We start from the raw sequence: 13,185 nt of genomic DNA on the forward strand, positions 1-13,185 counted from the left end.
CCCTCTCCCTCTCCCTCTCCCTCTCCCTCTCTCCCCTCAATAAGTCCAGTCTGTGTTGCCCAACTAGTCTGAGAAGGAGGGTCTAGAGTGTGGTTGATCTATCAGGAGTCACACCATTAAAGAAAATGGACTCTCCTAGCAGATATCAAATGTCAGTAATTCTACAGCTCATAGTGACATCCCATGCCCACCTCTACTTTCAATGCTAGGATTCTTTTTTGACTTGAGCTTGCACAGCTGCATGCATGTTGTCACAACCTCTATAAGTATATGTCCTGTTGTGTCTGCAAAAGCATTCCCTTGAAGTTATCCATTACCTCTGGCTCTTTCAGACTGACCCCTCTTCTGTAAAGATCTCAAGACTTTCAGGGAGGGGTGTGGATATCCCACTGGGGACTGAGCACTATAGTTTCTCACCTATTCATGTTCACCAGTTGAGGGTCTTGATATTAATTGCTGTCTGCTTCAAAAGAAAGCTTCTTTGATGAGGACCAAGCAATGTACGGATCTCTGAGCATAGTAACAAGCCTTTAGGAATCATTTTCATACTATGTCCATTTGGTACAATAATAGTATTGAGTTCTCCCTAGGGACAATGACACATCTAGCCATAGATTCTCAGCCATGTCAACAGTGTCAGGTATGGGTTTCATCCATGGAGATCCTATCAGAAAGTGGTTGGTTACTTCCACAACATTCATGCCACTATTTCATTGGTGGGCATATCTTGTCAGGGTGGTCATTATTATAAAAGATGAGGTTTAGATTACTCTTCTTCTCTAGCAGCATGCATAGCACAGGGCCATGACCAGTTTCTCACTAAATAATCTGTGAAGGAGACATGACATTTCTTTGGGGACACAGCTATGTCAAGTGACCTAGAGAAAAATCTAGAGGGAAATAACCCCAGACTCATCATACTTCCTCCTCCCCTACTTACCACTGTTTACCCTGACTTAAACCTTGGTAAGTCAGAGGACATGGAAGTCCATTGGTGGCTTCTCTGTGAATCTGCTTGTTGGTATGCAGAGCATAGTAAATACAAATATGGAGGAATATTCTAGCATTGTCCCCATATAATTTTCTCAAAACTCTCTTAGAGGAAGTTTTTCATGAAGAAGATAAACAGAGACACAAATAAAGCTGAACTTTATCAGACCCACAAGTGGTATAAATAGCAACACAGAGGTTTTATAATATTTTAGAGCTTAGGTCTTTTAGCTAGAACACTTTCTCTGTCTAGCTTAACCCAACTAATCCCGGCACTATGTCCTGCCATGTGCTAGTTCTACCTCTCTGATCTGCTTTGGTCTGACTGTTCACCTCTGTGTCCACTGGTGAATCTTCCATGTCTCATTTCTTCTCCCATCATTCCTCTCTATCTCAAAAGAACTCTATGGAGTTCTCCATCTCCATAGATGAAACCCAAAAGTTTTATCTCACTTCCTGTACAGCTATTAGCCACCAGGTCATTATTACAATTCTAAACTGCCTCTAGTCTAGTGAGGAAAGATACATGTTGTTGCCCTTGCATGGCCACCAGTCTAGGCAATCCGTGAGCAACAATTTCAGTAAGAAGCAATTTCTCAAAAAATAAGATAGGAAGTGACAGAAGACCCATGATGTCAACTTCCAGGCAGAAGAGGCATACATGTACATGTTTACACATGTGCACACATGCTCACAGCATGTCCTCTGATGTTTGCTGGACCCTGACTTAGAGGCCTTATTACTTGTTGTCTAGTACGCTACTTGATATAGAATCCATTTCTTTGGCTACCTTTGGAATTAAATAATATTTTTATAGTTTTGTTGTTGTTGTTGTTTGTTGTTATTGTTGTTTTGATACCCCTGGCTTATTTTATTTTTAATAGTTATCTGTAGCTTAAGTGGGATCCTTGCTTTATAATGTTGTATCTCTCTGCTGTGTGCCCATGTATTTCACTTCAGCCATCTGTGCACATCATTATGAATTTCATTATTTTTCACTAAAGTAGTTAACTGGCAGGCCACGTTGTATCTAAGAGGCAACTTTCTCTGGGTGACACACATGCTCTGCCTTCAGCACGCTTCATCCCTTGGACAATGTCCTCTTGGGCAGTGGATAAGGATGACTCATTCCCAACCAGTCCCTTCAACTGTTTCTCTTCCTGTGCTAGAGGGATCCTCAAGCATGCCCAGCTCTCTCTGTCTGAAAGTGACTCTAGTTCATCTTCATTCTTGAGATAGTTTACATATAAAGAAAGGACACATAGGTCAGATAGGACACATACAGGAATAATATGCTTCAAACGTGAAAATAAGTGCATAAAATATGTGTTTCTATATATACATGAAATTCTAGATGACAAGGAAAAATTTTCAGTTCTTCTTCAGTATGCATCTCCTAGATTCTGACTTGGACATGCCTTATGCACTCAATGCTCTCTCTTTGCTCACCAAGTTCTTCCTTTTCTGGGGTCTATTTTAGTAATTTCCATTGATTCTTCAAATTCTGTGTTCAAATATCTCTGATCTGTTTTTCTGAAGTGTTTTGTCTATTAAACCCAGTCCCACACCTTATTTAGTCTCTGGGTAGGATATTCTTTTAGACTGCAATTTATACCTCAATTTTCTCTTTCCATTGACATTTTTTATCTTTATTATGAGTTATGTAGTGACACCTGCTTTTACACATAATGGATGTTCTTGACTAGTAGATAGTTTGTATAAGCAGCACCTTGGTGGATGTCTAGTTTGTTGTTTCTGTCAAGAGAGTTGAATTTTGACAAGTAAGTTCACCTTAAATTCCATGATAGTTCTAGACTATGATATTTGCAGCTAGTTCATCCTCTATAAAAGCATGATTCTCCTGGCATCTATTTGGAATGTCCTCAATGTTCACTGAGGTCTCTTCCTCCAGAGTAGCCAAAACCTGCTGAGCCCTGTTGGTATCCAGCTCCAGGACATTTGTTCCTCCCTGGCCCAGGGAGCCAAACCCTTGGCTCACTCAGATTGAGGTGTGAGCCACTTGCCTCTCAGACACTCTCCATAAGTCCTTGCTCCAGGGCTTCTGATATCTCAGTTTTCACAGACTAGTCTTCTTTGAGCAAAAATCCATGGCAACTGCAGGCAAATGCGTTTTCTCTCTTACAGGTCGATCCTGTACCTGAACCAGGTGTCCAGGCTTTCACTGTTTTCCAGATGTTGGTGCTTGACTTGACTTGCACTTTATTCACTTTATACTGTTCAACTTCAACTAAGGATGTACCATGAAACACAAGCTAATCCTTATGTAGGGAACTAAAGTGTTGGTGGTTGGTGCTTAGTGCTAAAGAACGTTCATATCTGTTTCCACATCACCATGGGATGGAGGACTGGGGTTGTGTCCTAGATGGCTTGCTTGGCAAATGCAGGACTTGGTTTTCTAGAATAGAAAAAGGGATGTTGGCTTTACACCCTAAATCAGCCTTTAGTGACTGCTCTACCTCCGTGTTGGGCAGGAAAGCAGTAATTAGGAACAGTGTCCTTCTGTCTGTACTGTATAGAAGTAGCCACATTGTTGTAAAACCCTAGAAACCAGTTGACATTAGGTATCTACACAAAGCACATAACATTATATGCATGAAAGGAGAGACTGGCATTAGGTATCTTTACAAGGTACATGACAACATGACTGTGTGTGTGTGTGTGTGTGTGTGTGTGTGTGTGTGTGTGTGTGTGTAATAGAGCTCAGGCCACTTCAGAAATTATACAATATCTTTCATTTCAAAACTATTTCTAAAATCCCCACCTCCCTTCTTCAAACTACTCAGACAGAACTTATTTTTAAGTACTTGCTGTCATTTAGCTGCATTCCCCCTCCCAGTTTATATATTAGAAACAATCTCAAAATTTATGTGGCTGGTATTTAAAGTTGGGTATTTGGAAAGCAGTGCAGGTTAGATGAGGGTAGAAGGATCCAGATCCTATCTTGGCCATTAGTGATTTTATAAGATAGGGAGGGAAGCCTGAGTGAGCATGTATCAGGTACATGAGAAAGTGTTCTCAGCCAGCAGATCCCAACAACATGCTCTAAACTAAGTTTATTTATAAATTGTCTAGTCCTCAGCATTCTTTTTGTTAGGACACCAGAAGATGGACTAAGTAAATCTTCACATATATAAATTTTACACACACACACACACTCACTCACAAACATATATATATGTATATATATGCATAAATGTGCATTCTATTTATTAATTTTCTGATACAATGGCAATCTTTATTTTCTTTCAAAACATAGGCTTTGCTAATGAGAGCTGGTTATGGGAAAGAAAGTGATTGCTGGTAGAGTGTATTCCATGTGTGCTAACCTTAGTCCTCATTGAATTAGTATCTAAATTGGCCTTTGTTACTTCAGAGAAGAGAAAGAGATGTAAACCAGGATGGTGGACGTTGCAATTATTTGGGAGGCAGGAGGAGGCGTGGGGACATGGACAAGCTCTAACTGGACGCATTTCTTTGCATACCAACTGCTGCTGTTTTCAGTTGTAGACTGTAGTGTAAACTATCTCTCTATATGCAGAGCCTGAAGAACTGTTCTTATTCTTTCTGGCTAGACAGAATTGTCTATTTAGGGTAAATTAAGCAGAAACATTTATTGTCATGAATCTTTCTAAAAGCCTGCTGTCTCTCCCAATTTCTGCCCCTCTGCTGCCCCTATGTGGTGATTTCTTTGTTTCAGTGTCTCTGCTCTGTTCTGATCTCTGCTCTCTCTGCTCTGCCCTGATCTCTGCTCTCTCTGCTCTGCCCTGATCTCTGCTCTCTCTGCTCTGCCCTGATCTCTGCTCACTCTGCTCTGCACTGCACTGCTCTCTCTGCTCTTCTCTGCTCTGCTCTGCTCTGCTCTGCTCTGCTCTATGCTCTGTGCTTTACTCTGTGCTCTGCACTGCTCTGCTCTGCTCTGCTCTGTTCTGCACTGCACTGCACTGCACTGCACTGCTCTGCTCTACGCTGCTCTGCTCTGCTCTGCTCTCTGCTCTTTGCTCTCTCTGCACTGCACTGCACTGCACTGCTCTACACTGCACTGCACTGCTCTGCTCTGCACTGCACTGCTCTGCTCTGCTCTGCACTGCACTGCTCTGCTCTGCTCTGCTCTGCTCTGCTCTGCTCTGCTCTGCTCTGCTCTGCTCTGCTCTGCTCTGCTCTGCTCTGCTCTCTGCTCTGCTCTGGTTCTTCAGTTGTCAACCCCAAGCACCCTAAACACTAAGTTAATCCAATCACTTCCAAGAAACGTTATATTATTATTTACTTACTTACTTATTTACTAAACAGTATTGGTTTTCTGTTGTCCAGACTGGGCTCAAACTTACTATATAGCTGTGGCTGGTCTTGAACTCATAATCTTCTTGCCTGTGCTTCCCAAGAGCTAGAATCACAGCCATGCCCCCACCACACTCAGTCCTAAGTGTGTGCATTTGAAGCTCTTTAACCAAACTGACAAATAACTTCCCCTGTTTTGCCCTGATCCCTAATCCACACCCCCGATCCTGCTGTGAGTGGGCCCTATTCAGGGCTCAAACTGTCTTCCAAGACCAACCTTGTTCTAAGATACATACATAGGATGTACTCCTACACAGAAGAATGGAACATGTCAGGTCCCTCCTCACAGTGTGTAATGTTCCTTTCCCAACTCTTGGGACATCATCAATGCCACTTGGGACATCATCTCTAGCCCCTTCCAAAATCAGGTTCGTTCACTGGGCATGCGAGCTAGGTTTATAGGGACAATGATGGTACCTGGAAAAATGAATGTTCTGAGAATTAATGGGTATTTTCATACTATGCCTGACACAGTAAATATTATGTTAATTGAATTAAGTGATGGCAATGAGTAGCTGTTGTAGATATGTGTGTTTTTAGAAACAAGACTTACAAGCTGGCAAAGCTCTGTTTCTCTCAGTGTCACTAAACTGAAAGCAATGGTTTGTACACACTGTTTCAGCTGCTCCTGTCTCCAGATCAATCCAGTCTCGGGGTTTTTTTTTTTTCCTTGTTAAATGGTAGTTTGTTTTAAATCAAAATAAGCCACATTTTTAATAAATTTGCTTGAAGGAAATGTCACAACCATAATCTTCTAAGAAAAGTAATATTATTAAAACTAAGCCAGCACACTAAAGGAAAAATTCCACTCCTAGCAAATTAACAAACAATTCCCTATTATGATGTTTTATTAAAATGTAACATTTCAAGCCAATGTTTCTTCTTTCTGGTTATTTTTTTTCTGACAGTCAAAATAATGCCTTTCTATTGTAAAATGTTAGGCAATGGTGTCAAAAAACATTGATGACAGCTGAGAGTTAATTCTCATTAAGACACTGGCATGTTCACAATCTTTTTTCTAAAGCTTTCCAATAGACCTGTGTAAAGGTGGGACTTTGTGTGACACAGGATAGGGGAACCCACCAGATGGTAAAGCACCTAAACTCTACCTAAGACAACTGAGAAGCTGAGGATTCACATGTATTTAGTGTTAAATTTACTGTGTGTTATCTTTTCCAGCCTTAAGTGTAATTCACAAAACCTCTCTGTAAAGAATGTATACAATGTTGTGTTTTCATATCCATATATATATTGTGAAGTGATTTCTACACTCAACTAGAGGCACATTCATAGTTACTGGGTGATACATAGGATATGTATGGTGGTGTGCTACATGAATGGCTTTTGTGTGCGGTGTGTATGTGTATGTATGTGGTGTATGCATGTATGTGCATGGAAATGGTATGGGGTGGTGTATAGTGTAGGGAGAGTATTTATTGTGTGTGGCGTGATTATGAGGAATATGTTGTATATGTGGTATGATATTTGTATGCCTCTGTGTGTTATATGTGTGCATAGGGTATGTGTTGTGGTATGTATGGGTGTGTGGTACATATGTTGACTGTGAGTGTAGTATGTGGGTGCATGTGTGTGTGTGTGTGTGTGTGTGTGTGTGTGTGTGTGTGATGTATGGTGTATGGTATTCACTACATAATCATTCTGCTGTGCCCTAGCTCTCCAGAACCCTTATGTTTTACATGTGGAAGTTTGTACTGTGATCAATACCTCCTTGCCTCCTTGCTGCCTCACCTCTGACTCAAGCAACCACCATTCTCTCCTCAGAATGGTTCCAAGCCTCCTTGATGTAAACATGAGAGAAAAAGTCAAACTTCAAACAAATAAGAAAGAAAGAAAGAAAGAAAGAAAGAAAGAGAGAGAAAGAAAGAAAGAAAGAAAGAAAGAAAGAAAGAAAGAAAGAAAGAAAGAAAAAGAAAGAAAGAAAGAGAAAAGAAAGAAAGAAGAAAGAAAAGTATTGAGGTTTGGTCTTTTGCTATCTATTGTAGTGCTAAGTGTGGGCCCCCAAGACCTGGTTGTCCCGGAGATGAGCGAGAACTTGTGTACTTTAGCCCCAAGTTATTTCTAATTGGTAAATAAAGATGCCAACAGCCAATAGTTGGGCAGAAGACACATAGGTGGAGTTTAGGTTTCCCAGGTTTAGGGGTCTGAGAGGGATCACAAGGAAAGGAATGTGCATCAGGAGGAAAAAGAAGCCGCCATGGTTTAAGAGTCGTAAAAATTTGGCCCAGTTAAAACATAGTAAATAGTAAGAAATAACTGGGGTTATTGATAGGAAATATTGTAATAGCATAGAGGTTAGGTATTTGACCAGATCTTGTGCTGTTTAAAGCTTACTGTAAATATAAAGGTTGTGTGTGGTTTTTATCTGTGAACTAAATGACAAAAGGCAGGATAGAAACCCCCAGGTTGGGATTAAATAGTTTCTACAACAGAAAAGTCTAACAAGCATACTCTCCCATCTCTGGGACAACCAGGTCTTGGGAACTCACATTTAGCACTACAATAGATAGCAAAAGACAAAACCTCAACACTTTTCTGCTTTTTTGTTTGTTGTGATGTTTGACTTTTTCTCTCATGTTTACATCAAGGAGGTTTGGAGGTCATTTCTAGGCATTTATCAACCACCATTCTCTCCTCATGTAGGCCACAATGAGGTCAACCTTGAAACAAAAGATGTATTGTTGTTGATGAAATTCATGTTTTTTGGTAGGGAAAGTCACAGATCTTCCAAATCCCTCCCAGAAAACTGTAGAGGGAGGTTCTGGCATAAGGACACACTGGGGTAAGGACCACCAGATGGCTAAAGCCCTGCTGACCCTCACATCTTTCTTTACAGCCTTGATCACTGATGACCTCACAGATGCCATTCTCTGTGCCAAGAAAATTGTTAAAGAGACACAAGGGATGAACTATTGGTGAGTGTGTCCTTGGGAGACAGGGCTAGCATGTGTAGTCAGTGATGCTAGTGATATTAAACCTACAGTGTGTCTGCCCATCATGGCTAGTGTGGACATGGAATACTGCTATCTACAGAGTGGTCCAAACAAGAGGCATGGGTGTGTTGATACTCATCCCATGAGAGTGAGGGTTCAGAGGAACACAGTACAAACAAGTATGGGAAAAGTCTCTTTGTCTTGTGAAGGGAAGAGCATCTATTGATACACCAGGCAGCAGGGAACCTGGCTTTGCTCTAGATTCATGACAATGAGACTGCAGCAATATTTGGTGGAGATCAATAATAATGAGCAGTGAGCATAGTCTGTGAATGACAACTGAGCAGAAACCTTGCCTAAGACTGAGCAGGATCCATGTGTGAGCATGCTTCTTTCAGCTGTATGTCTAATGAATACTGCTGATCAGGCTACCCATTTAGTAGGTCAGAGCTGTGGGTCTCAGGGATCCATCCTTACCAAAGTAGTTTGCTTGTTGGTGAGGCAAACAGTGACTTGGAGAAAACAGGGTGAGGAGGGAAGAACAGAAGATGTAAATGAGATAGAAGAGTGGCAACTTTGGATGTCGGAAACAGGCTAAATTTCGAGTACTCCCTGGAGGTTACACCTACAGTCATTTGGTTGAAGTGCTTTCTTCTGCTGTCTTCTTTTCTATATCCTTCTCAGGCAGGGCTGGAAGAAGAACTGTGAGAACAAAGACATGTCAGAGTGGAAGAGAGGATGTGAGGTTTCCTGATCTGCAGCAGGTGCAAGGGTGCTTTCCATGACTCCTCAGACTTGTACTGAGTATTGCTTTCTCTCAGTGTCCCTTCTCAAAATTGGAGAGGGAATCTAAGCTGTATTTTAAGAAAGTAAACATTTCCCTTTACATGCTGTCATTTCTCTCTGACCTGAGTTCAATGATGTCATAATAGTTTGATGATATTAGTACTTGAAAAATCATTTCACAATGTCTAAGGACTGGAGAGAATAAACTTTTCTTCTTTGTTGTAAAGATTTCCAAGGATGTAGCTGTGACGTGTCTGTTCAAAAATGAGACTTCTGAAGGTCAAAAAGTCACACTGTTAAAGAACCGACAAAGGCTGCCAGCCAGTTTGACAATTCCTACATCCCCAAGAGACTGTGGCCATTCTTTCTGGCCAGAGAACACTTGTCAGATCAACACTGCTGGAGAGGACACTCCTGCATCCTGGGTAGAATCATGATGGCAACTCTGATGGGACAAAAAGATGAAATCATGGTTCTTATTACCAACTTTCATGACATTCATTTGAATTAAACCTATCAAATTCCACTTGACAGTCAGGTTCAAAACAAACTCAAGGCAAATGGCTATCTGTGTGTCTACTAGCACACTAAAGTGCATGCTGGCTTCCAGGCTCTCCCTGTAATACCTCTCACAGAGTCCCTGACTCTTCTCAGCTCTTCTTGCCCTACCTCCAACCCTAGATGTCTCAGGCTCCCTTCTCTTCCCTTTTCCTAGCTTCCCATTCCTATATAACCCTTACATTTCAGCACCCTCTTGTCCCTCATGTTATACAATGTTAAACTGCCTTCATCTCAACAAGTACAGATTGGATTGGCTTGGCTGGGAACCTGATGACCACATGAAAGGAGTCTATCCACAATGCTGTGACCTGAGGACATCAGCCCCCAGAGATATTTCCAGGTTGGTTCTGCTGGATATGGGGATGACTCCCTTTGCTGATACACAGATAAGGATGGCTCTGCTCCAGGGTTCACATCTGGTTTCCTGTACACAGCTTTCTGTACCATAGGCCACAGTTGGTTGAAGATGCGTTGTTCTAAAACTGAAGTGAAAGTAGTAGTGCTTGTTGAGTGCAAGGTGCTCTAGACTACACCAAACTGAGGGTTGCTGGAGAAATGTGTTACAAAGCAATACCCCTTCATTAGGACAAAGTTCCCAGGCTGATGAACACTGTCTCAACTCATTCAAAACCCTTCTATGTTTCTTTGTGGTCATTGCCCAACTGGCGTCTTTAATCTTTGAAAAATCATGACAGCTATTTGTCAAAGAATACACGCCAGTTTTGTTACAATTTAACAAGCATCATAAACCATGGAAGAAAACACTTTTGAAAACCATTTAATAATTGAAAAATAATTCTATAAGATGACTTAAGAAAAACTGAAAAAAAAAAAACAGTAGAATCCCTTAAGGTCCCCTAAATCAATAACCTGTGCTAGTGGAAGCCCATAATTATGTATATTTCACTGTTGTGGCCCAGTCATCCATCTGTCCTGCCTGCCTCATTCTTAGAGGACCTCCTACTTCATTAAAACAAGTGGCACCAAGTTAATGGATGAGCTTGGCACAGACCTGGTGGCAGCCAGTCCACTGTCTAGGGGAAAGGGGAAAATATCACCAAAGTTAAAGATAATGGGAAGCTTGACACTACCACATGCTCTCTTGCTCTCTCGTGCTCTCTCTCTGTGTCTCTGTCTCTGTCTCTGTCTCTGTCTCTGTCTCTCTCTCTCCCTCCCTCTACCCCCTCTCTCTCCCTGCAAAACTCATAATATTTTTAAGCATGCAATCTTATTATTTTCCTCCCAAATGTTTTATTTATTCAGCATTTTTTTAAAAATTCTAATTTAGGATGAAAATATAATTTTCCATAATTCAGAATTGCAAGAGGAAATGATTACTTCTATTCTTAGCGTATCTTCATTTGTCAAAAGATTCTTGAAGCAGCAACCCCTTTCTATCCCTACATGTAGTTTTCATGACATCCAGAAGTGGACTTTCTTCTTATTTTCCTCAGGACCAGCCACTTTATGAGCAGGGCTACCAGATGCACTGGGCTGATGGTTGATATTAGGGCTGCATTATGAGCACTCTTCCTTTTCCCTTGGAGACTAGGTCTTGAGAGCCTCCTCCCCCAACATCTCTGCCCTTTGCTTTTCAGCTTGCTCTCTGGTGGCCCTAACATTTTCTGGACCCCTCTGCCATATTCCTTGATATCTCTTTCATCTAGCATGCCATTTCCTCTCTAGAGATGATTGACGCTGGTTCTTACCTAGGATGGAAAACTGTGTTCCTTTGCTGCAGGTAATTAGAGCTCAGCCCAGCCTACATGAGGCTTCCCTCCCCTCTGACACTCAGAGGTCTTTCCTCTGAGTTCATATAAGCCAGTGCTTATTCCTACCCAATCTGTAGACTCCTTAATGCCTGGGTTATACCTTTCCCTTCCTTGGTTTTTCCCAGTCCTCTTTGCAGGACCACATAATAATTGGTCATGAAAACTTTGGCGCTGTTTGGTTCTCCTGAACACCTAGAATGACAGAAGGATGAATGAGAAGCAACATCTTGCATTTATAAAACTTTTATTTTCAAAATGCTGCTTTCAAGAACTTTGGTGTTTGGTAAACCATGCCTCATTTCCTGCCAGTAACTCAAATGCAAACTGAGGAAGTATCTCCCCACTGTCACAGGTAACACATCTATCTAAGCTTATCCTCCTATGAGATCAACAGAGAGAAGGAAAGAAACTATTATGTACACTTTAGGTCTGCAATGTTCTCTGAAGGGTCATGTGTTGAACGGTTGCCTCCCAGCTGATGGTGCTATTTCAAGTGTTAGAAATGTCAGAAGGTAAGGCCTAGCTCATCAGGTAAGAAGAATTTGTGTGCAAGTGTAAGGATCTGAGTTCAAATCCCTAGAATATATTCAGCAGTATGGGAGAGAAGAAGGCAGGACCTCTAGGGCTTGCTGGCCATCAACTTAGCCCTAGGTTCAGTGACAGACTATGTCTCAAGAAAATAAAGCAGCAAGTGTTAAGATATCTGATGTCTTCTAGTCATGTACAAGTGCATAGTCACATCTGCCTGCACATATATTACCTATGTACACACAAACACACAAAAGAAATTTCTTCAAAAGTTTAGAAGGTGGAGTCTTCATTAAGAAAGTGCATCACTGGGGGTGTGCCTTTGAATGGACACTGAGGCCCTACCCCTTCCTCTCTTTCTGCTTCTTGGCTACCATCTCTCTTCCACAGGCTCTGGTACATTGTAGAGATCATGGCTCATGACCCCAAAATCTTGAACCAAATGTGGCCCTCCTTTGTCCCAGGTGTTTTGTCCCACTGACAGGATTCTAGCTAACTCACAAGCTAACTGGCCGGTCCACTGGGAGCCAGAAAAAGCATTCTTTCATTAGCCTGAACAAGAGGACATGTTTTTGACCACAAGACTCCTTGTTACTGAGGCCTGTATACCAGGCTGTGGCATTGTCTCATGTCTTCTCCACCTTACTAGTTAATCTCTGATTGTAATGGAAATCTGTTTTTTATCATGAATCATGAAGAAAAATACTTTCCCAAACTACGAAGGTGAATTATCATTTAATAGCTACAGTTAATATTTTGTTGGTTTTCCTTCTACTTTACTCCATGTATTTTATGCTGTATCCTTCTCTCTTTCTCTCTCTCTCTCTCTCTCTCTCTCTCTCTCTCTCTCTCTCTCTCTTTTCCTTACTACACTACAAGAGTCCCGCCACAGAGATGTCTTCCAAAATATTCACATGGAAGAGCCTGAGCCTTCTCACAAGTCTCCATTGTTCATTTTCTCTTTCCTCCGAAGTTGTAACTTTGAGTTAATGAATATAATTTTCAGACCTTGGGCTCTAAGCCAAATTCTGCAAAATATTCTTTTTCCTCATTGTTTACTCTGCTCTAAACTTCATCCAAAGTCTTCAATGTATTTTTACAGTTTCTGTCATCCCATGGCTTTAGAGAGCATCAAGAGCTTCTATGGAGTAAGTCTAAAGGAGGTTAGAAGTATGATGTTGATCACAGTCTCAAATAATTAGGATCTGTTATCTGTCATTGGTTGGTACCGTAATGAAAAA

General features: G+C 41.3%; 1 protein-coding gene across 1 annotated transcript in view; it reads left to right on the plus strand.

Moving 5' to 3' along the window:
- The window catches only part of LOC110284997 (lysozyme-like protein 1), a 15,046-nt gene extending 5,741 nt beyond the window's left edge, over window positions 1-9,305 (plus strand). The window contains exons 4-5 of the mRNA XM_021151007.1: window positions 8,201-8,279; window positions 8,982-9,305. Of these exons, the coding sequence (XP_021006666.1) occupies window positions 8,201-8,279; window positions 8,982-9,051 (149 nt within the window). The 3' untranslated portion in view covers window positions 9,052-9,305. The remainder of the gene's footprint in view (window positions 1-8,200; window positions 8,280-8,981) is intronic.
- The last annotated feature ends 3,880 nt before the right edge of the window (window positions 9,306-13,185 follow it).

The sequence above is a fragment of the Mus caroli genome, chromosome 18 (genome assembly GCF_900094665.2).
Source record: "Mus caroli chromosome 18, CAROLI_EIJ_v1.1, whole genome shotgun sequence".
Lineage (NCBI taxonomy): Eukaryota > Metazoa > Chordata > Mammalia > Rodentia > Muridae > Mus > Mus caroli.